General features: G+C 37.0%; 1 protein-coding gene across 9 annotated transcripts in view; it reads left to right on the top strand.

Annotated features, from left to right (window-relative positions):
* Positions 1-24,346, top strand: part of nav2a (neuron navigator 2a) — a 180,218-nt gene that overhangs the window by 55,234 nt on the left and 100,638 nt on the right. For 5 of the 9 annotated variants that reach the window (XM_067399759.1, XM_067399757.1, XM_067399765.1 and 2 more), the window contains exon 1: positions 10,915-11,254. The exons of 1 other annotated variant lie outside the window; for it this stretch is intronic. In XM_067399759.1, coding sequence (XP_067255860.1) covers positions 11,045-11,254 — 210 coding nt within the window. In that variant the 5' untranslated portion in view covers positions 10,915-11,044. Of the gene's footprint in view, positions 1-10,913; positions 11,255-24,346 lie in introns of those variants that run through there. 3 more of the 9 variants (XM_067399760.1, XM_067399755.1, XM_067399753.1) reach the window with 1 other exon arrangement.

The following is a 24,346-nucleotide window of genomic DNA, read 5'->3' as shown; positions in this document are numbered from 1 at the left end:
CTGGTCTTGGTCTTTACTCTGTCTACTGTACTGTCCTATAGGCAAAGTACTGTATTGCACTGTATTTTACTATACTACATTATGTACTACCATTCATTCAGTATCATGGTGTATCAAAGTATCATGGTATTCCCATCTGATACTATCACTATACTATAGTACTGTACTGCTGCAGTACTTTTCATGTGCATGTTTGTGTGTCTGTTGCCAGTGCCGCCCACTAAACAGATCACACACACGCCCTCACTCTAGGATACATGCCTGACTCACAAGGAGATGATCTGAAAGTCTTTCTGCTGTACTGCTCTAGATGTGACAGCGTCAGCTGAGATGAAGATAAATGAGTTCAGGTTTCAGGAAGATGTGTTCTTTTATCTCTGGAGTGACTGCTTTTGACAGCTTAGGGTCACAGCAGCTCCTGGAGAGATTATTTTTGGGAAACCTCACAGCGGGATGCCACTGTTTTTGTTGTGTGTGTGTGTCGACTCTACATGCATGTCTTGCTTTATATCAGCATTTATTTCACAGCTTGTTATATTCATTTGATTGCATGTGTCTCTGTTAATTTTCCTAGCACATAACCAGTTGGCAGTTCGCACTTGGCCGTCCTTGTTCAAATATTCCCCTACGATAGTGTGTTATTTTGAAGAGTGGAGTCCAGCCAGTCAGCTGAGTGTTGAGTGTGTTTGGGTGACCTCCACTCCTGTTATTCTGGGTCAAGCTGAGTTGTACAGCTCACTGCGTAAATGCACACATACACAACAAACCCAGCAGGATGAGTTTAAATGAGGCGTAATAAAAAATATGTTTATTCATTGTCCTGATATTAGAAACAGGAATCAGTTGGAAAAAGTTAAATGTTGTTTCTTCTATATATTTTCCTAGCCCCCCACCTTCCCCAGTACCACCTGCCTAGAGTTCTAGGGGGTTCCCCCTTATTTCCTTGCAGCAGCTCATATCCTATTCACTGTATTTATGTGCACGTTTCAACAGTAGCCTTTATTCATGCATAGGGTTGTGAAACAATTCCAATTTTGGAATTGGATACTTAAGATCAGGAATTGGATACTTGTTATAAAATTAAAATTGTGCTTCCGCTTTTCGATTCCCAGACAAATACACACAAAATTATGTCAAAATATCCTCGTAAACACAGTCGGATATGTCTTCAGTGAATGTAAAAAGTTGGATCTGTGCATTCCGTCTTAGTGTGACAGCTGTTGTAGTCTGTCATTAATCAAAGAACAAAAGTGTAACACAGTTCGTATATACGGAAAAGAGGAGGCAGGAGCCGGCGAACGTTACCAAACTTTAATAATCATCAAATAAACAAATACAAAATGAAAGTAAAATGGCAACAGTCCCTCACGGAAGTCCAGGCCTGGTCCTCTCTCGTCCTTCACTGTCATCGCTCCTCCCTTTATGCTTCCGGAGCTCCTCAGTGAGAGATACGAGATGGTGCAGTGTGTTGGTGGAGCTCCTTAGCAATCACGCCACTGGCCTCACACCATTGTATCACAGCTCTCGCCCCGCCCTGCTTATCACATACCCCCATCACCCCTCACAGGTACTCCCGAGGGGGTGCTCTACTCCCCCCGGGGGCCAGTCTCGGTGGCCGCAGTACCTGGTGGTAAGGACAGATGAGACGAGAGAAAAGGAGATGGAAGCACAAGGAGCGACAGAGACTAAAGAGGGGAGAGAGGCAAAAGGAAAGAAAAAAAAAAATCTTGGTCCAGTTCATGGATACACTGTTGCTCGGTCCACAGCCAGCCGAGAGGCTCTTCCTCGCAGTGCCATGCGATGGTACTGGATGCTCGGTGGACAGCTTGAGCCCCCTGGCAGCCAGCGATGGCTCCTCTGGTTCCTCTGGCTGCGGGCAGCCGGCAGTGACTCCCCTGTTCCCTCTTCCTCCCCATCATGGTGGACGGCAACAGGCTCCGGCCCACAGCAAACGTCGATGACTTCTCCGCTCCCTCACGGACGGCAGCCACCCCAACTCAACCCAGGAGCACGGCAGCGAGCTCTCCGTCCCACCTGTTGTATCCTCGCTCCAGCACCACCACCTTGAGCAGCCACTCGCGGTCTTCACTCTTACGTGCTGCCCGACCTCCTCAGCACTGCAATCTCCTTCAGGAGTGAGGGCTCTCCGACAGCATGTCCCTCTTTCCTCCCGGGTTTCAGCACCAATGCAACGCTATTCGTAGATCAGGGAAGAACGAGGCGGGAACCGGCGAACATTCAAACAACTTTAATAACATTATAAAATAAACAAACACAAAATGAAAGAATGGCGGCAGTCCCTCATGGACGACTGCCGCACACACAAATGTAATAAAAACATAACATAAATCCAGGCCTGGTCCTCTCTGGTCCTTCACTGTCTTCGCTCCTCTCTTTATGCTTCCAGAGCTGCTCCTCACGCTGTTCTCTCACGGCTATTGTTCTGCCCTGCTCATCACAAAAAGAAAAAGAAAGTCACCCACTGATCTTCACTGAATGACTTTTGAAACCTTAATATGGATTAATCTATATTTTAACTATAATTTATAGATTATATTTTTAAAAAGAAAACTATGCAATGTTATTTTACATTTAATTTCAATTTCTGAACTTTTTTCAGTTTTTTTTTTTTTTTGCTATTGCTAATTTGCTTATTTGTTCTTATTGTATTACTGACTGTAAACTTGTCTTTAATAATGTTTGGATTTTAAATTAGTTGTACTTTAGGCTGTTGTTGATGGTATTCAGCTGCAACAATGTTTTGCAAAAAGACAGAATAAATATTTTTGATAACTTTTTTACCATATTTGAATCGAAACTGGGAATCAATAAGAATCCAAATCGATAAGCACATTCAGAATCTGAATCGCTAAAATAGCTAAAATTCAATTTTGCAGATCTAGTCTGCCAAGACTAAGCCTATGTGTTTATATTATTTTTTGTTTTATATGTGTTGAACATATTTTTGTTTATATGTGTTGAAATAGATGAGGCTGAATAAAAAATGTGGTGTTTATTCATTGTCCTGAAGTTAGAAAAAAATATTGCTTTGCTTACTAACATTATATCTGTGAATACTTGATGCTAAGTACGGTATATATTGTTTTGATGAATGATGTGCTTAACTCTCCATTACTGCTCTTTCAAAGATATACATTTCATAAAGCACTCGTCTCCCTGCGGAGTCGCCATCCTCTGGTTTTCGAGAACACGACATTCATATGGCCAAACAACACAACTATGAGATCCCTCCTGCTCTTGACTAATGAGACATCACTTTGCTTCAGGATTTCTTAAGCTTGTAAGGAATAATAGTTTGTGTTGGCCTAGAGATTTTAACCTCTGCTCTTGTTAGCGGTATGAAAATGAAATCAAATGCGATCTGTCCCAGTCAATGACAGTCCATTAGTTCAAGTAAATTACACTAACTGAATATTTTGCTGTTAGCCTGTCAAACTGTGAATTATAATAATTTTTCAGCTACTCTGCATATTGTGGACGCCACACACATTTAGGTACAGTGATGATATGGGATAATTCTCATTTTATATACTCCTCCCAAGTAGAGATTAGAGAGAATAGAAACCCCTGATCTAGTGCAACATCCAATGGAAAGAAAATGAGAAATTATACTCTTTTTCACTCTACCTCTCTGTTTGTAGCTAGTACTGATATTAAATTATTTCAATTTAACTCTCAGTAGTAAACATTAATGGTAGCAGATGGAAATGTTTGATCAGTAGTTAAATGCCTCACGGCTCATTACTGATTAACGTAGTCATGTTGTGTCTGTTCGCTGTAGCTACAACAACCACGGCTACATTTTTCTTTCAACGCATTTTAAAGCTGATTATTTTTAGGGCTTCAGAGTTTAAAGATCCCTTATGCCTAGCTAAATGATGCCATATCTTATGAGGTGATATTAGTTGAGATCTCAGAACATCATCACGGCTGAAGAAGCATCTCTAATCATAATGAATGCTTATTAGCGTCTTAATAATAAAGTATGGGAGCATTAGTGTGTATAAAATTAAAATTCTGATTGTAATACAGGGACATTAAGATGTGGATTGTATTAAAATAGTCATTTTGCAGCATAGGGTGGAGAAGACAGAGTGCAGGAGGCAAATGGAAGCTAATTATGAGTTAATTATACATGCTTCATTAGAGCAACGAGCTGTGGTCACATGATCTATTCCTTTTTAATGGCTTTAACGCAGTGAGATTTTTTTTTTTTTTTTTTTTTTTTTTAGGCATGTGAATAATAAATCAACCAATATTTGCTGTTATTGGTAACACTTTACAAAAATGTTAATTTCTTCACATTAGTTAATGTATTAACTAACATGAACTAACCATGAGCAATACATTTGTTACTGTATTTGTTAATCTTTGTTAATGTTAGTTAATAAAAATCCAGTTGCTCATTGTTTGTTCATGTTAGTTCACAGTGCATTAACTAATGTTAACAAGCTTTTAATAATGTATTAGTAAATGTTGAAATTAACATTAAAGGTACAATATGTAAAATTTTTGCAGTAAAATATCCAAAAACCACTAGGCTAGTGTTATATATTTTGTCCAGCTGATTACAAACAATATCTCTAATGTTTTCAACTACTTGTAAATCATGAGAAAATTCCCATTTTAAACAGTGACACGGGGCAGTGCAGTCGCCTGTCAATGACGTCAGTTCCCTTTGTTACCGCCTTTACTGACGTAGAAACCACATGACAACAGTGCCGTGGACAAATGCGGAAGTAGTGTCTAGCGTCCAGCAAACCACTAGCTTGCTTCAAGCAGTTCCTTATTTACTTCTTGCACGTTTTATGCTGGATTGTGTTACTTATTTATGGAACATAATTACTGTTTACCATCTGCCGCTGGTTCTGTCGACAAGGACAGCTCCCGTAAACTCACGACCGGAAAAGCGGAAGCGGCGCCGGCGGCTGTGTCATAATAAAAGTCCCGCTGCTCGTGAGGCGTGTGTTGATCAATCGCTCCAGCGGCCTCGTTCAGCTCCCGCAACACTCGGTCCTGCTCTGCTTCATATACTACAGTAACGTTAATAATCGCATCCACGAACATGAGTTCTTCCAGACTCCAATCCCTATTCTTTTGCACCGTCCGTTGAGATGGAGACCACATGTCCCAAGTTTCCGCTCTAAAACTTGGCGTCATCAAACTACGCCTTTGTTTTGAATAGGCTTCTAGCGACCTCTAGCGGAAAAAAATATCATGATAAAATATAATGTTTTTATTCTCATCATTATTTTTTTTTATTTTAATGATTTGTTTTACTTTATTTTTATTTTTATTTTTTTTTGTAATTGTACAATCAGTTTTAATTATTTTTTTCTAGTTTTTCTATTTTTCAAGTTATTTTTACAATTTTTAAATTAAAAACTAAAGTATGAAAGTAGCACAGATGGGTGTTTGTGCACATTATGTCATTAAAATAAGTAGTATGGTTACTTAGTCTAATTTGAGTCATTGAATATATGAATTAAACTACAAATGTCATTTGGTCAAACATGAAATAACCTTAAGATATGAAATAGTGTGTTTATTTTGGCTTACTCTTAAGTGTTTTTATTTTTTTATTTATTTATTTATTTTTTTTCTTGGGGAATGTCCGGTTTTAATTAGCTTGAGGCTTTTATTGTAATTAAAACGCTGCAGATCTCCTGGGTTTGGTATAATCTCAAGTGGTTTTCAAGGTCCAAAAATAGATTGGACTGAAAATGTCAATCTGCAACTACAAAGCCAAAGCAAAGGTAGCTCTCATGATGAAGTGTGTGTGTGTGTGTGTGTGTGTGTGTGTGTGTGCGTGTGCGTGTGTGTCTGTGTGTGTGTGCTTCATTCTGGTCTCAGCAGACTCTAGTCAGCCAACCCTTGATATTACACACCTGCATCTGTTTAAGGACCTATTATGTTTTTTTACATTTTCAAGTTGAACTTTCTTAGTGTGTAATATTGATTTTTAAGCATGAAAAGGTCTGCAAAGTCACTCCAAAGGGAGTTATTCTCTATATCAGTGTCACTGTTTCGGAACTCCCTGAAGTGCCACCATTGCAGTCTTGAGTTTTCTTCCGGGAGCGAACACATCAAAATATTCCTCATTTAAATAATTCCCGGCCAAGGTATACACAGGCCTTAAGTTCTGTTAGAAGTGTGGTGTCACCATTAGGGATTTGCCCAAAGCCAAATACCTTATTCAGAAAGGCACAGAAAATGAATAATGCATTCTATGGTGCCCCTAAAGGGATATGTTTAGGCTTGCTGCGGTAGTCAGTGTTACATGGTGTTCGGCCATATACCAACTGCATTACTTCCAAAACATGCCAACCAATCAGAGCACATTGCACTTTTCAGAAGGAGGGGCTTCATAGAGACAGGAAATAAATGGGTGTGTTTCCCATACAATGACATAACTCGCTGCTTATCTGCCATAGTATGATGCATGGTTGAAGAAATCATCTGTAGCTAATCATGATTGTTTTCCAAAACTATTGCTGCAAATGGTGGATAATACGGATGGTGGATAATAACTTTGTTAAAAGAAATAAATTAACTTGAAACTAAATTAATGCCAAATTTTTGCTATGAATTATGTGTGGCAAGTAGGACGGGGCCAAAAGATGTGGGAAAGGAGCAAGGTCAGTGATGCGAGTGCTAATGAGCCTCGAGTCCCACGGAGGAGCTCGGAAGGATAAAAGGAGGAGTAATGATAGTGAAGGACGAGAGAGGACCTGGCCTGAACTTTATGTTATTATGTTTATATGCTGCTTTACTTTAGTTTTGTTGTTTGTTTATTTTATGATTAAAACATACGTTGAATGTTTACCGGTTCCTGCCTCCTCCTTCCCTGAGACTTTAAACCTTGTTACATTATGGACATGGCATCTGAGGAATAATTATCTTTTTTCTCATTTATTTTGCTGTATTTCCAGATTCAATTATTGGTTTGTTCTTACGTAGTAGAGTTCGTACGCACATGTGCGCTCTTCTAAAATGGTGCTTTAAATCTCTTGACAAACTCAAAGACTTAGGGCCCTATAATACACCCGGCGAAATGCGATGCAAGGCGCAGCGCAAGTGTGTTCGCTAGTTTGCATCTGGCGGCGTTCGCGTTTTCCCGTTAAGCGCCACGTCCTTAAATTAGTAAATGCATTTGCGCCAGTTAGTGCGCCCATGGGTGTGCTGGTCTAAAAAAGAGGTGTGTTCAGGCGCATTGCTATTTTAAGGAGCTGAAAATAGACTGCGCCATAGACCAACTCAAACCTGGTCTAAAGTCTAAAGTCAATGGCGCAATATTTTTTTGTTAGAGCGCGTTGGTAGAAACTGCGCCTCTGGGCGTGTCCACAGTGCACGTTGACTTTGCTTATTACACACAGGGATGCGCATCACACAAACATGCCAAATATTAAAAACAAAAGGATTACAGTGTAAAAGAATATTATTGTGTAGGCTACATAAATATAAAAATGTAATGATGAATAGTCATTGCGTGTATTAGAATTAGGCTACCTATTTTCAATTCAGCCTATTACTTCTTATAATGATGAATGAAATTGGCGAATTAATTGAACAATCGTGCCAATACACACACATATATATTAACTGACTCATCACCAACAAATTCCGCCATGTAAATAGCAATCCGCCATGGCGCGAGCACATCTCGCTCTTAAAGGGAATGGGAGATGACACTCTGATTGGTTTATTGAACGTTACGCCCATTACTCATTAAGAGAATAGGGACAACCCATTTCAAAAATGCACCCCGGCACACGGACCGTTGTTCCGTCATTAAAATAGCAAAAGTGGATTTGGACACGCCCTGAGTGCACCCTGCAACATGCGCTTTACACTTTGCGTTTAGATCGTTAAAATAGGGCCCATAATTTAAATATGTGAAATATGTGAAAAATAAGGTTTTCAAGCATGAACATTCAAGCATGAAAATCTATTCTAGTAGACCCCAAAAACAAAATCAAGACTTTGTAAAAGGGCATAACAGATCCCCTTTAATATACATTTAAAAGCCATCAATCAGACAATTTTCATCATAAACCTTAATGGAGCCTTTGTCACTGTCAGGAATTATTGATATTATCCTTGTGCCCTACTGACAGATGTGGTAAAATAACAGTGATTTGCTCTTGAGTTTTCTAGCAGAATGATAACCTTGGCAATGACTCTAAAATATGGCCTTCAAATGAGACCGCCAATAAAAGATTATTCGACATTTTGATCTCAGTTATTTAACTAATCAGATCTGAGTTTTGCCTTTTGTTCTCCTAGTTGCACTTCTCTTTTCATTTCATACACCTAGGAAGATTATGTATTCAAATTTGTATAATTGCATACACACTAGAGATGCAAAACACACACAGATTTGCATTATAGGTAACAGGATTACGTTGTGGATTATTGTGTTGGCTTTAGGAGGCACACGGTGTGTTGATCTGGGAATACTTCCAGACTCTCGAGACCCCAAATCTTCTCATTACTTCACTCCCTTTCATTTTCCAAATGACTGAACTCTGTCAGTGTGATTTTGAGCGAGCATCTCAACCAATCCATTAACCTGAATTTGAAATGTTGAGTTTAGCTGGACTATGTAGGTACGTTAAAACTGACATCTTTATTGTGTTTCTCGGGTAGCATCCATTGTCTTTAATCATAGTTTCCTGAAATGCAACTGTTTATGGGTGTGGTGGCAAATAACTATAGGTTTGTTGATGATGGGAAGTGGGAAATTATGGGAAATTAAATTAAATATGCCAAGATCCTTTATGATTAGTGATGATTATATAATTTGGGATCAAGTTTGGACTTTTGGCACCAGAATTGTTGAGTTAAAGGGATAATTCCCTTGTTTTTTCCAAACCTGTAAACATGTGAATATAATCAAAGATATTTTAAGGAACATTTTAACCATTTTTGTCTATTTTTTATAAAATTCTGTGAGGTCCAAACAGCATTGGACCCCATTGACTTTAATTTTGTGGACAAAAAAAAACGCATTTTCAACTTTTTTGGAAATGTCTTCATTTGTTTCGCAAAAAGACTGAACGACATGAGCAAAATTATGACAGTATTTTCCTTTTTTAGGTGAACTATCCCTTAATTGCCTCTCTTACTCACCCGCCAACAGCCCTAAGATCATAAAATGTCATGATATAGGCTACAGATGGTGGGATATTGATCCAGAAGTCATTAGGTGGACATTAGTTGAGTATTGCATTGCAATTGGTCGATGCATATAGAGTATAGTTAAATGCATATACAACTAATGTTTTCAACCAGACAGTGTCATTCTGTCATTTATGTTTCTAAAAGCAAAGCTCACAACTACTACAGTACTGCTCTGAGACAGAACCTATATTGTATATATTAACCAAAAGTTAATAAAGGGGCGGAGCTTGCCTTATCATTATCATATTGCCTTGGGCTAAGTGAGAAAGCATGGGCCAAGTGCAAGCTCTGGAAATTGAATGAATACTTCATTATTAAGGCTGCATTTATTTGATCAAAAATACAGTAAAACTGTAATATTGTGAAATATTATTACAATTTCAAATAACTTTTTTTTCTTCTATTTGAATATATTTTAATATGCAATGTATTCTTGTGGATTTTCAGCATCATTTCTCCAGTCTTCAGTGTCACATCAGAAATCATTATAATATGCTACTTTGGTGCCCAAGAAACATTTCTTATGATCAACAACACTTTTGTGGAAAATGTGATCATTTTTTTTCAGGGTTCTTTGATTTATCAGACAGTTTAAATCAAAATCAAATTGTATTCCATATCTTTGGCACCCACTTCATACAGCAGCTCAACTTGTACTGTTTTTTTTTTTTTTTTTCTTAATAATCATGTGTGCTTGTATTATCCACATGTGTGAGTTGCTTCAGATAAAAGTGTCTGTTAAAATGAAGAAATGCAAATGAAAACCTCTTATATGCAGGATTTATGGTCCTTCAGTGTCTCTCTAAACTGCTTTATCATTCTAAAATGCATTAAAAACAAAGATAGAGAAATAAAGGTGTATCTCTGCAGTGATTAATGTCTATGAGGAAGAAATAGTGAATAAAAAACACAGAAATATGAGATCTACTAATCCCTGCAAGTAACCTTCGCCTCATTTGACTTCTTCTGCGTGCAGAGTGCCTGGAGGAAAGCCCACAACATGGAGAACACTGCGTCTCTCTCTCTCTCTCTCTCTCTCTCACTCATACACACACACAATGCAGAGAGAGTTACACACACAAGCTGTCAATTCTAATCTACAGTATTCGCACATGTAAGACATGCATAGTTCCTTCCATGCTCAACACACACACACACACACACACACACACACACACACACACACACACACACACACACACACACACACACACACACACACACACAAGCTAATCATATCCAGCCTCTGCTGCTTCATACCGCTCATTTGCTGTGACGTCCTAGATGGGAGGGGTGTGTGTGTGTGTTTATGGGAGTGTACACCACACAGCTGAGCGAAAACTAGTGCTTATACACTGGTGACAGGCATGAGCCACTAGTTACTGCTGCCGTCTTAAAGCCACACCTGCTTGCGAGTTTAAAACGAGAGAGAGAGAGAGAGATCATGGACAAGTGTATTCAAATCCCTGCAGTCACCAGCTGAGCACCATTCGCTGCAAGTGGGCTGCTGTCATACGTTAGCTGCTCTTCTATATTCCTGCCCTTTCCATGATACTGTGATTTTTTTCCTGCTATGGATTTTCTGTGCTACTTCAGGAACACCTGGGATAAAAATGAATCGAGAGCTAAACTGATTCATATTTGCTTTTGAAAGACATCTCGGACTTGTCAACATACAGGTGGATCGCTTCGTTTTTTGTTTTTTTTTTTTTTTTTTTTTGAAGAATAAGACCATAATAAGGTTGTTCATACTGTATTGGGAATAAGGATTGATCTGAAGCACGCTGGATGCTACAGTGCGTGGCAAGATACATTGGACTGGTTCTGGCTCCAGGGGAAGATGCCTGCTATCCTGGTGGTCACTAACATGAAGTCTGGACTGCCAAAGCCGATCCACAGCGCCCTCCCCATCCCTCAGGTGCCCACCCGGGCTGTGGCCCCCCGGCCCTGCTTCACCAGTCCCCCGCAGAGCAGCGCTCACCTCCACCTTAGGAGCGACTGGGCAACAGGCAAAAACTACCATCCTGCTGATAGTGAAGAGGACACACAGGTTAGAATGATGTGAATGGTGTGAGGTTTACTTTCTTGCAGTATATATATATATAAAATTTTCTATGGATCTTCAAAGAATACCATTATGTACATGTCCAAACACATAAGGTATTACCATGATACACGTCCTGAGAAATCATGGTAAAAACTGTACTGTGGCAGTGGTATGGTTCTGTGTTATCCGATATGGTAATATGTAGGATTCTGTGTTATCCGATATGGTAATATGTAGGACTTTAATATGTGTTATAATACAGAAATTAATTCAATTTTTGTGGTAGTTTTTGGTACCATAAGTTGGTTATGGTATGATGCCATGTCTAAAAAACTGCTAAAACATGGTTTTTGTTAATGTTTTTTAGATTAAAACTTACTGTACTATTGCATAAAAGTTAGCATGCACCAATATTACATTTGTGCCTGATACCATTTTATCATTATTTTATTATATTATATCTGTATTATTTTGTCTAAATCTTGAGAAATCCTGAAGATTACATTTCACAGTTATTAAATTGTTAGTTTTTAAAGATTAACTTTGCCGTTTGATGATGACAAAGCTAATCGAATGTAAAAAATGATGTAAATGCACAATTAAATAATGCCCAGAATCTCTAATATTGATGATACTGATCAATTGAAATCATCTAATGTCGGTTGATAACACTACACTGTATTGTGTATCTCTAGTGTCAAGGAAGTCTTTCCCTTATATGGTTATATGCAGATGCTCAAGATAAATCAACAGTAAATCTGTGTATATTTCTCTTACAAAATAGTACTGTGGTTATACCATGGTTCAGTGATGGTAATATCATAGTATGTTGATGCACGTCATGACACTGAACAATTACTATATTCTGTTTCCGTTTTACTGTTAGGTATTTCCAAAAACCATGGTATTTATGTGGTATATTTTATGGTAATACCATGACACTTGTTATGAAAGGCTAAGTTTTTGTTTTAGCAGCCTGCTGGTGTTGAGCTTGTGTGTGTGTGTGTGTGTGTATTTGTTCTCCAGTCATATCTAAGCAAGCCAGTGTGGCTCGGTTTATTTTGAGTTAGTAAGTCTGCTAGGCAACCCAGGAGACATCTCTCTTTCTCTCTCCCTGCAAACACGTTCAAATGCCATTTAAGGCTTTGTCAAGGGAAAGGAGAGTGTGTTCTTATGTGTGTGTGTGTCATCTCTGAAAGGAGGGTACAGATTGAACACAAACTGATCCAAAAGAACCCAAGAACCATAGCTTAACCTTTGGATATGTGAATGTAACAAATAAAAATGGACCTTATTTCAAACGTGTGTGTGTGTGTGTTTCAGACACATACAGCAATCTGACTGTGGTAAATGTTGTTTATCACTGCACGCCATTGTACAACAATTGAGTTGACGATGCACATTTAAATCTGCAGCTCTGGCTCACTGACACAGGCTTTAACAGAATCAAGTGTTATACTGAGAAACAGTAAATTTAGCCGCGTGTGGTGATCAGCTGCGCTGGCAGTCTGTGTTCACAGATAGTAGATGATGCATGTGTGAGTGTGTGTATATATATATAATATGTGTGTGTGAGAGAGATACAGCCAACATAGTAACTGAATGTATACTACCTGCTTTCTAGAGATTTTGTTTTGCTTTGACATTTCAGGATGAAAGAAATAAATGCTGTTCTTTTGAACTTTCTATTCATCAAAGAATCCTGAAAAAAAAAAAAAAGACTGTTTCAAAGGTATCTTGAGCACAAAATTAGCATATTAGAAAGATACAACTCACTTTTTGCATATATATTGCATCATGGATTAAAGTCAGCATGAAACAGAAGTTTCGGTAGTCTTTTCTTCCGTATATGTAAGTGAAACGACCTGTTGGCCTCTCTAACGAGAAAAAATGTAGGGCGGGACTTGATTTTGTCCATCAGGAATTGATTGGATGGTTGTGGTTTGCTATTGGTTGATGTCATGTGAGTGACAGGTTGTCCTGCCCGTACGCCAGTAAGCACATAATTAGAGAAGAGAATAGATGTCGCTGTAAGAGGGAGGGGAAGTTACTTAAATTAAATATTATGAAGGAACATGAATTAAAAAAAAAAAAAGTAACTTCATGGTGACTTTAATCTCAAGTCTAATGTAAAATGTTAGTCAAAGTATATGAAGCTAATCCACTCAATTAACTCATGAGGTTTTTGTGTTCATACTGTAGATTAAAGGGATTAGGCTGAGCGAAAGAATCAGTGAATGAAAGAAAGTCAGGGCAGAAGGCATATTCAAACCATGAGACGATGATCTGTGATTGATGATGTAGTCTACAGTGCTCTCTAGTGCTCTAAATATGTACTGCACTCTCCTTCTCTCTCTTTCTCTCCCTGCATCTCGTTCTCATGCAAGTAATTACCCGATATGATATACATGATTTAATTTAGTCATTATGAGCTTGATTTCACAGTACAAGATCTTTAAAGCAAGTATATGCAAAAAGTGATGTCTGGTTTGTGGACAATTGGAATCGGGGAATCATTGTATGCATCAAATAAATACTGGAAATGAGAATGTGTATATAAACACACAAAAAACACTGCATATTTTCACCATTTGGGGCCATCTGGTAAAAAGATTAGATAATTTCATTAAAATGTAAGAATACATAAGCACATACATAAGCACCTCTGTATTACATCTAAAGCATCTTATTAAACTTCACTGAATCTTGTCGCTGTCAACCATTTAATGAACTGATAAAAATTACACTTTCTACACAAGACAATTTATTACTCTTTTTTTTTTCAAATTAGTAGATATCTCAATCATGGTTAAAAGCTAATTTTCTTGAAATATGCACAGTATTATTAATAATATATGTGAAATATTATTACAATGTAAAATGTGTTTCCTATTTGAATATATTTTAAAATGTAATTTATTCCTGTGATCAAAGCTGAATTGTCAGCATCATTACTCCAATGTCACATGATCCTTCAAAAATCATTCTAATATGCTGATTTGCTGCTCAAGAAATTTGCACATATTTCTTATTATTATCAATGTTGTTTTCAGTGTTCTTATTATTATCATTATCAAAACAGTTGTTTTTGTGGAAACCATATTGCATTTTTTTCAGGATTCTTTGGAACTTTTGAATAGAATTTTTTGTTTAATTTAATGCATCCTTAACTAATACAAATTTAATATATATATATATATATATATATATATATATATATATATATATATATATATATATTATAAGAATATATAATTGTTTATGCCTTTTATATATACTCTACTACTAATTCATATCTCTGACACACCTTTATTATGTTTAAGCCACTTATTTATTTATGTTATAGTTGTGCGTTTTGTTTTGTCTGTCCTTTTCATATCACCTGCTACATTTAATGTAGCTTTTTATCTTTGATTTGTTCATAGACATATTTCTGTAAAAATTCAACTTTGTACAATTGGCATATTGAGCACCTCCTTATTCTTCTGTACTTATTTTTTATCCCCAGTATCACACTTGCACACACTTGCCCTGTGACTGAAACCTGTGCCTTTGTGCTCCTGCTCATTGACTTTAATGCTCTTTGCCCTGGAGGCTCTGGCTTTGCCTCTTTCTCCACATTTATTTGCAGGTGATAGTGGTTTTAATTTGCTAATATAGTGGACTGGCTGTCTGCACTAGAGCACTGAATAAGATAAAGGATATTAACATAACAATACAGCCATGCATGCAGCTTGGGCTGCCCGCCTTCATGCTTTCATATGATGGTCACTTTATACAATTTATACAGTTTACACAGAATGCATTGCTCTTATGCCAGGGTTTTTCCTGCATTGAAAACATTTTGGCAGCCAAAGATTTATGTGATCATTTTAATGTGATGATATCTGCCGTTCTGCAGTACCGGTACCAAATGATAGCCATCTGCTTTAAAACGCTCCCATGAGTGTTTGCGTAAGCGCTCTGTGAAGAGCGTCAAAGGTTTCTATTTAAGGTTTCTATTCTAACGTTTTTGCAGCATTGAGGTTTGTAGCCAATCACAGACATATCTGTTGAGTGTATGAACACAATGGCCAATCAGAGGTGTTTAAGTTTAAGTCAAAATCCATTCAACCACACACAAAACAGCAGAGTACAAAGTATAAGCATGATGTCAATAAGAGATTTATTGCACAGCGTAGATGGCTTCATTTATTATAATACAGAGAGTTTTCACTTTGTGTACATCGCTTTAAACTGAAAGGGATAGTTCACCCAAAAATGAAAATTTGTATCATCATTTACTCACCTGAAGTTTGAACACAAATTAAGATATTTTGAAGAATGTTGGTAAACAGACAGTTAACCATAGCCATTGATGTCCATAGTAGGAAAAAAATACTATGGAAGTTAAAGGTTACCGTCAAAAAATAGGATAAGTTAATATTACAAACTGTTTCTTTGCATTTATTTTGGATTTCTTGTCAGTACTGGCTGGGCTCTCATTTCATATAGGTAGGATACTTTTTACTGAATGACCGTGTTCATTTGCCACCACCGAATTTTTGACCCAGGAAAACCCTGTATGTATACTATGCTCTCCATTTTTTGAGTGTCTAGTTAGTTTTCCCGTAACATGTACACAGCCAGCATCTTAATGCTGTCAGAATATGCAGAGAGTCAGCTAAATCTGAATGCACTGAGCGCGCAAGACTACTTCACATTTTGTCACCATCTGTTTCTACTACCATAACACACCACTGTTCCCTTATAGCACAAACGATACTAAACAGATCTCTGTGTGAGAGTACATTTAAACACTCTGGAAGCTTGTTTTGGTGATGTGTGCCCAGCAGGTGTCCTATATGCATGACAAACTGCCTGCGTTAGTGTCTGTGAGATTGTGATTCCTTTGAGGCCTCCTATCAGAAATGCAAAAGAAAAACTGCAGCTCGTCCTGCTCAATAAAACTCAACAAACATCTAATCTCAGTGGATTTTTTTCTTCTCCTTAAAGTGTCTTACAAGAATTTGCATATGAAATAGATGATATTGGGTAAAACGAACTGGCAGATACTGAAATAGATTAAAGGAGAAGATGGTTTAGATGTGAAGATGTTTGTGAATCTCAGTTTGAAGAGAACGTTTGAAACCTTTTATTTAGATACTGGATTCCTCTGAGCACATTTACAGCACAAACATTGAAGATGTTCATAGTTTTAAAACAGAAATGCAAGTAACTCAAAGGATTGTTTTTCTGACATTAAGCCAATTTCCTTTTTCTTACAAATTTATATCCAGTACCCAGTAATACTCGACCCAAATAAATAACTCAATAAATAAATAAAATGGGGAATTCAAGCTGTATTTTTTTGGTATGTGTTGAAGGGATAGTTCACCCAAAATGTCATTTACACACCCTCATGTTGTTTCCAAACTATATAACTTCTGTGGAACACAAAGGGAGAAATTTTGAATATCTCAGTGCTTTTTTGCCCATACAGTAAAAGTCCATTGGGTCTAATGTTGTTTGATCTCCAATACAATATTGAAAGATGAAATCATGAACAATGAATGATGAAATCCTCATTTTTGGGTCAACTGTCCCTTAAAGGGATACTTCGCCACTGGCAAAGTGGGCTTTCAATAAAACTTGTCTGCCTATACTGTAAAAAGGTAAAACATTATTTTTAAATCAGTGCTACCTGACTAGAGAAAATAGGAAAAAAAAAACACTGTTGTCTTCCCTTTTGCCAAATAGGTAGGAAAACTTTAACACCCATAATGCACTTGGCACTAGGCATGTTGCCGTCGTAGGCCACTTCCACCAGTCTGTTATGGATATGCTTGACCAGTCAAATACCACCTTGCTTTAGTAGGAAATACTTCTTAGCAAACTTTTATTCATAATGGTGTCAGCTTGTATTGTTTCTGGGTGCAAGAATTCAAAGAGTAAACGTTTAGTGGGAGTAAGTTACTTTTGGTTTTCAGTGAAGGATCCACAATGTTGCAGGCAATAGCTAAAGGCTGCAATGGATCATATATGAGAGAATGCCAAAAAATCTGAAAAGTGTTTATAGTAAACATATTAAACTGGATGACTACTAACACAGTGTAGGCCAAACGGAGGGAAAAAACTGAAAGAAAGCTGTTGCCATAGTGTTCCATTTTTACCATAATGCTGTTTAAAGAGTAGACAAAGTATTATACAATTTTTAGGGATAAACCTACCCTTACAATAACGGTTCTTCTGTTAATAACCCTCTGTTGATCAGACTGTCTGTTGGCAGGGATAAAAAAAAAAATGTTTAAGTATAATCTGGAGTTTTTAAAAAAACCCTGGAGATGTCAAAAGTCTGTTTCTGACAAATAAACATTAATTTCTCGGTCCAGGTAACACAGAGAATGAGTAAACATTGTTCATTTACGTATACTGCCGACATTGTAACAATACAAAGTGAGTTGAAAATCTGAAAAGTTATACTTTAAAGAAAGAAATTGAGGTCAGTTTTGATTCCATCTTTAAGACTTTAAATTAAGTGTAAAAGAATAACTAACTGTAGAGACATTCATTAGATCTTATAAATGATTCTAGACTGAGTCTGTCTTTTTGTGATCTGCATATGTTTAGATGTACTTCCTCCATCTGTCCTTGGACATGTCAATCAAGACATCTGTCGTCCTGAGTGTCTGTCTGTTTAAGTCTCACCCTTTTGTCTTCGCTTTATGGTAGTCCATCATAGAAACGCCACCATGCCGAGAAACGTGTCGTTATGTGTCCTTATGCTGCTTTTTAATTTGACCGCAGATCTGGCATGAAGTGGGCGATGTGAACAGTATAAAGGTCAACATGCATTTGTGTACAGGTCGAGGTGAAAGGTCACAGCTGATGAAGCTTTGAGTGCTTGACCTTTGTCGGTAGTGAAAGTGTGAGATGTGATGTTTGCTGGGATATAGGTTAATGGCCATTGGCTGCTTTGATTTCAACTGAAATGATTGAGGTCCTCACTTTGAGCAGGTGGATTCTGGGTAGGATCAGTTTACTTGCACTTACAGTGTGTTCACACTTGTAGTTTGTTTCTCTTGGTACTTTTACAAGGATGCCATCGGTTCCATCGCCTGTACCAAACTGTAATGGGCAACCTAGCTCCTATTACAAGAAAAAACACGAAAGTTCTTGAGCCTCTCATCCTTCTTAGGGTCGCATCTTTTGACATCATGTCCTATTTTTGGTTAATTTAGATGTCTCTTTAGTCATGTTGCAATCATATTTCAGTCAAACCTTACCAGAGTTTTTTGTTTGGTGCGCACCAGGGCAGCGAAATTGCATCAGTTTTCTTTGTAATTGAACCAAACATGCCAAGTGTCAGTGAGACTGTCCCAGGCCATAGCTCAGATTGAATGAGTCAATGGAAATGGCCAACTGAATTCGGCTCATTTGATTCAAATGTTAATAGTTTAAGGATGGGTGCTACAATGATATCAATAATAAAACAAAATAAGCTAAATTCTTAAAAGCCAACTGGATTTAAGGACTATTTAAAATATTTATATATATATATATATATATATATATATATATATATATATATATATATATATATATATATATATATATATATATATATATATAATTTCTTTTTTAAGCACATGTCCAAATATCTTTAGATCATCCTTGCATGTATACGATACTGTATATATAACACATACTATGTTTTATGCAAGGAATAATTATTTGGAATTATTGCTTTTACTGCTGTGGTTCATTGTACATGAAATGTAGCAAAAAAGGCTCATCAACATGCACTGCAGGAGGAACTTCTTCAAGCAGCATGTTAACATCAGTTCTCATCATGACTTCTTGATAAAACACTCTTTCATTAGCCAGTTGGTAACTATGGCAACCACCCACATATGTGACTGTGATGTTGTGCATGAATGTCCAACATCACAGTTAAATTTTTATTACGACTGCATCATTTTTGTCTTAAATATTGGCAAATGTATCAATTTTATGTGTTTAATGACTGAAAAAAAATTGAGAATTCTCTAGGAGATAGATGGATAGTTATAGTCAAATATTGTGAATATTTACAAAAATACATTTAATTCATATATTAATGTTTAAACAGTCTATTTATATAATATTCTGTATACAAGTACAATACAGCATAAAATGCTACGTTATATTCATATGTATTTGTATATGTAATATTTTGTTGTTTTTTATAACAGTAGTAATTTACAAAATACATTTTGGTCCAAAAATAACAAAAAACTACGACTTTATTCAGCATTGTCTTCTCTTCCCGAATCCTTTCCATTGAACTGATTCCATTGAACTGATTCCATTGAATCCTTTCATCTGTCGGCGTTGGTAATGCACTTTTACATCGCCGTAGTTGTTTTTGGAGATTAGGACATCCGCGACATGCACACTTGCGCACCATTTGAAAAAATATTGCAATACCAAAATACAAACAATGTCTTACATCAGCAGCGTCACTGCGGAGTCGTGAACCACACTCCGAAGCAGAAGGGGGCAGTAATGCAGCAATAAGCTGGTTGCCAACCGCCGTAAAACAGGAAAGAAGAAGAAGAAGCGGAGTCATGAACGTGAATTGACAACAGACCCGGAAGAGAAGACAATGCTGAATAAAGTCGTAGTTTTTGTTATTTTTGGACCAAAATGTATTTTCTTCTTCAAAATGTTGAGGATGTCCTAATCGCGAAAAACAACCACAGCGATGTAAAAGTGCATTACCAACACCGACAGATGAAAGGATTCAATGGAATCAATTCAATGGAAAGGATTCCGGAAGAGAAGACAATGCTGAATAAAGTCGTAATTTTTGTTATTTTTGGACCAAAATGTATTTTCGATGCTTCAACAAATTCTAACTAACCCACTGATGTCACATGGACTACTTTGATGATGTTTTTATTGCCTTTCTGGACATGGACAGTACACCGTACAAACATTTTCAATGGAGGGACAGAAAGCTCTCGGACTAAATCTAAAATATCTTAAACTGTGTTCCGAAGATGAACGGAGGTCCTACAGGTTTGGAACGACATGAGTGTGAGTCATTAATGACATAAATTTCATTTTGGGGTGAATTAACCCTTTAATAATAATTCAAACTTTATAAGAATTTATTTGCCATTTTAATTTTTGTTTGCAGTTTTTTTTTCCCCCTGAGAATTTATTCTTTGTGTTGGTATTTTAACAAACCTAGCATTTCTAGGAATCGAAAGGAGAAGCGAAAGGAAATGCTAAAATGCTAACTAACAGGATCATGACATCAGCAGTTGGACATTCCTTACAAGTGTTTCTTGAGTTCACACAGTGCCTGCAACAACTCCATCCCCTCCACCACAGGCTCTATTCTCTTTCAGGATACCCAGGGTGCCTCTGAATCCCTTGTGATTTTGTGTCAGCGCCCCAGAAAGCCCATATGTCCCACCCACCCCCTAACAGCCTGGCAGTGGGGACCTATCCACCCCCCTAACCTCCCGAAAAGCAGATGATGGGGGTCTCCCAAAACAAAGAGCCCTCTCCACAGGGTGAGCCCCCTCATTGTCCACACATACTTGGATTTATTTTACCATCCATTGGCAGAATGAATGGCGAGTGTAGCCTGTGATTCAAAGCTGTTGTTTTTTTAATGAGCTTGTTCACTATTGCCCGACACATGTAGTGTCCGCCACATATCACTCGGCTCTACAGAAGCACAATAAATCTCTTGAAATGTTCAATGTGTTTTTCTCACACTTTGATTGAGTTGTAAAGAGGCAATTAGTTTTAGATGAGCCTGATTTAGTGAGAGAACTTTTATACGAGTCATTTGAGATGTGACTCAACTCTTGTTGGATTGATTTACAGTAATGTTTATCCATTAAAGAAAAAACATCCTAAAATCCAGTGTTGAAGAGAAATTAATGCTATGCTTAAAATATTGTCATTTTCATTACTTTAAATAAAATGTTATTTCATTTTTTAACCAATGTAATTGTCTTGTTAGTAACTTTAGTTTTTTCTTTGTTTAGTTTAGTTTTTTTTTTTTATTTTTTTTTTTAGCTTGACTTTAACTACTTTATATTAAGTATAGCTTGCTGCTTGGCAAACTTAAGTTTCACTGTAGCTTTGCCAAAACTACTAAAATCTCTTCAAGCTCTAGTAGATCCCCTCTGTCACAGTTTCAAAACATCTGCTTGAGTAAGAAGCCCTGTGTGTGTTGTATATATTTAAAACATGCTTCGTTTTGCAGCCTCTTGGGTTCTTTAGTGTGGGAATGAGGGCAGAATCTTGGGCGATCCCCAGAAACTGAAATTTGACTTGTAATTTGTGGTTTGGCATCTGTTTTGGCGAGAGCTTGGAGATGGGGAACACCTCGTGTCTCCACACCGCAGCTCATGCCAGCAGTCTGTACCACACACTCCAACACCACAACTGTTGGGGGAAGAAAGGAAAAGAGGTTCTGACCTCTGTGTTTTCAGACCCTCGGGGGCTGCAGAAAGTTGACAAGGGTGTGCTACACAAGTGCTGCGCAACAGCAGACAGATCTGAAGTGTGGATCGTCATTAGAGAGATCAGCCCTTTACACACTGGACTAATTAATCATCCAGTCAGATTTAACCCATTTTCACTGTTTTTGCACACTTGATGTCTGGTGACAGTGTGTTTAATTAAATTGGCTCACCTTCTTACAATCAGATAGCCTAATTAGCAATCACCCTGTAAATGACAGACTTTTAAATAAACATAGTAATGCAGTGTATTTACAGAAATAGTTTGTGAGGAAATCTAGATCTTGTTTAGTTATTTTAACTGTGTAGTATACAGTATATACTACTCTAGTAGTTATACTTGTATTGCTTATGTGTTTGTTAAATATCTAGGATTTAGAAGTTTTATTTTCTGCTTAGCACATTTCACCTTAAGCTGAACCAATTTGCATACTTATAAAGTATGTACTTGTAAGTAAGGCCCCATTTACACTAGTGCGTTTTTGTTTTAAAATGGCGTTTTAAAATGAAAATGATCCTTGTCTACACTGGCGTTTCAACAGCGTTTCAGAAACTATCTCTGTCTATACTACACGACTGAAAACGCATGTCACATGACCATTCATGCACACTAGGCATGCGCGTACAAGTGTAAACAGTTGCCTCTTGTGCATGTAGGTAGCTGCAGTATTAAAAAAATAGCAGAGTTTAACTGCACAATGTCTGCTAAATATGACAACAAAGCCAGCAAAGATTGCAGTTCAGTGTCCATGTTTTTGTTTACACGGTCGCAAAGGATACGCAAAGTGAACATGGGCAAAGCCACTGGAAGGCAAGCCTGCAACCTTTAGCCAAAAAAGCGTAACGGCTAATGCTAACGCTCCGGCTGTGGCGGTACACAGGGAAGGAGACCATTAAACTATAGGCTGAGAGGTGCCGCACGTGATTAAGCTAGCCGTTACGCTTTCTCCAATGGTAAGAGATACAGACCCTCTCATCTCCCTGTAATATATAATCTCTGATGCGGGCAGCCGCGCCATCGTTTTCAAAAGTCTCTGTTTTGGTCCGTTTATACTGAAACGCAACTTTCTAAAACAGGCTCTGCTTCACTAGTGTAAACGGGGCCTAAAAGGCAACACTAGTAATACCAGTACTTGTAAGTCAGTACCATTATATCTTATAATACAGAGAAAATATCATATTTTAATGGATTTTTTCTGTGTAAAACAAAATAAGATATTTTGAACAATGTCTAAGCAATTAATGTTGACTTTCATTGACTTTCATTGTATGGATGAAAATCTTTTAAGTTCTGTCTTCTATGTTCTGGAACCAAAAGATTTTTATTATGTTTGGTTCTGTTAACGGTTTTAGAAAGTTTGCATTTTGCCAGTGCTGACTGGCAACACACAATAATACAAAGTGATACTTCATAGACATAGACATAGACAGCACATCATTCTATTGTTTGGCCAGTGTTTTTTGATTTGTGTATAAATGAACCAATTCTTTTCAATGAATCAGTCAAAAAGACTCACTAATCAGACTGACAATTGACAAATGACATGTTGTTTAGTTGAAAATTAGAAACATTAAATTGTGATTAGAAAACTGTTGAGTTTAATTATATTGTTCATTTATGAGAAATGATTTATATAAATATATAACAATATATATTGTTTCTTAAAATGTACAGTACTGCACAAAAGTCTTAGGCACCATTAGATGTTGTTTTAACAATGATATAATGACCATATATAATTATTTATCAGTCTCTTTATTAGAATATAACCAGAAAATACAGTAAATTTGTATGTAGTATTAAAAAACTACATAAAAAAAAAATCTGGAAAAAAAAACTAAAGTGGCAAGTATTTAGTGACCCTTAGACTTGAGCAATAGCAGGAACCGACTCTCTTAAACCTAAACTGGAAGGCCAAGAAAATGTTCAAAATCAGAGTTTCTCAGTTTCTTCTTTGAGAAACTGTAAGGTCCAGAAGGTCGCACTAAATACTGATTTTTGCCATTTTTTTCAGAATTTGTTTTACATTTTGTGTACATATTCCTGTATTTTTTATCATAATAAAGAGACTGAAAAATAAATATGGATGGTCATTAAAACATTGCTAAAACAACAAAGCTGGTGGTGGCTGAAGACTTTTGCACTGTACTGTATATTTTTTTAAAAAAATCTGTAATTGTTAATGAACAGATTCTGATCTTTAAAGTTACCATGAAATCAAAACTGACAGTACTTATTTTTTATGGAATATTGTTTACTGGCGCCAGGGCAGGACAACCTGTCACTCACATGAGATCGACAAATAGCAAACCACAACCATCCAATCAATTCCTGATGGACAAAATCAAGTCCCGCCCTACAGTTTTTCTTGTTCGAAAAGCCTTTTTACTCGTATTTACATCACAATAAGGAAGACTAACGCAATTCACAACTTCTGTTTAATTCCGTTAAATTATTGATGACATATTTGAAGAAGCTTCATAGAGCTAAAGATTATATCAGAAAGATAATGTGTTTAGGTGATGCATTTGAGTTCACTTGTTGATGATTGTGAGTTGGTTAATAGTTTTAATTGATAAACGGTGG

This window comes from Chanodichthys erythropterus, chromosome 11 (assembly GCF_024489055.1).
Source record: "Chanodichthys erythropterus isolate Z2021 chromosome 11, ASM2448905v1, whole genome shotgun sequence".
NCBI lineage: Eukaryota > Metazoa > Chordata > Actinopteri > Cypriniformes > Xenocyprididae > Chanodichthys > Chanodichthys erythropterus.
Note: the sequence above shows the minus strand (reverse complement) of the source record. Positions and strands in the feature narration are given on the sequence as shown.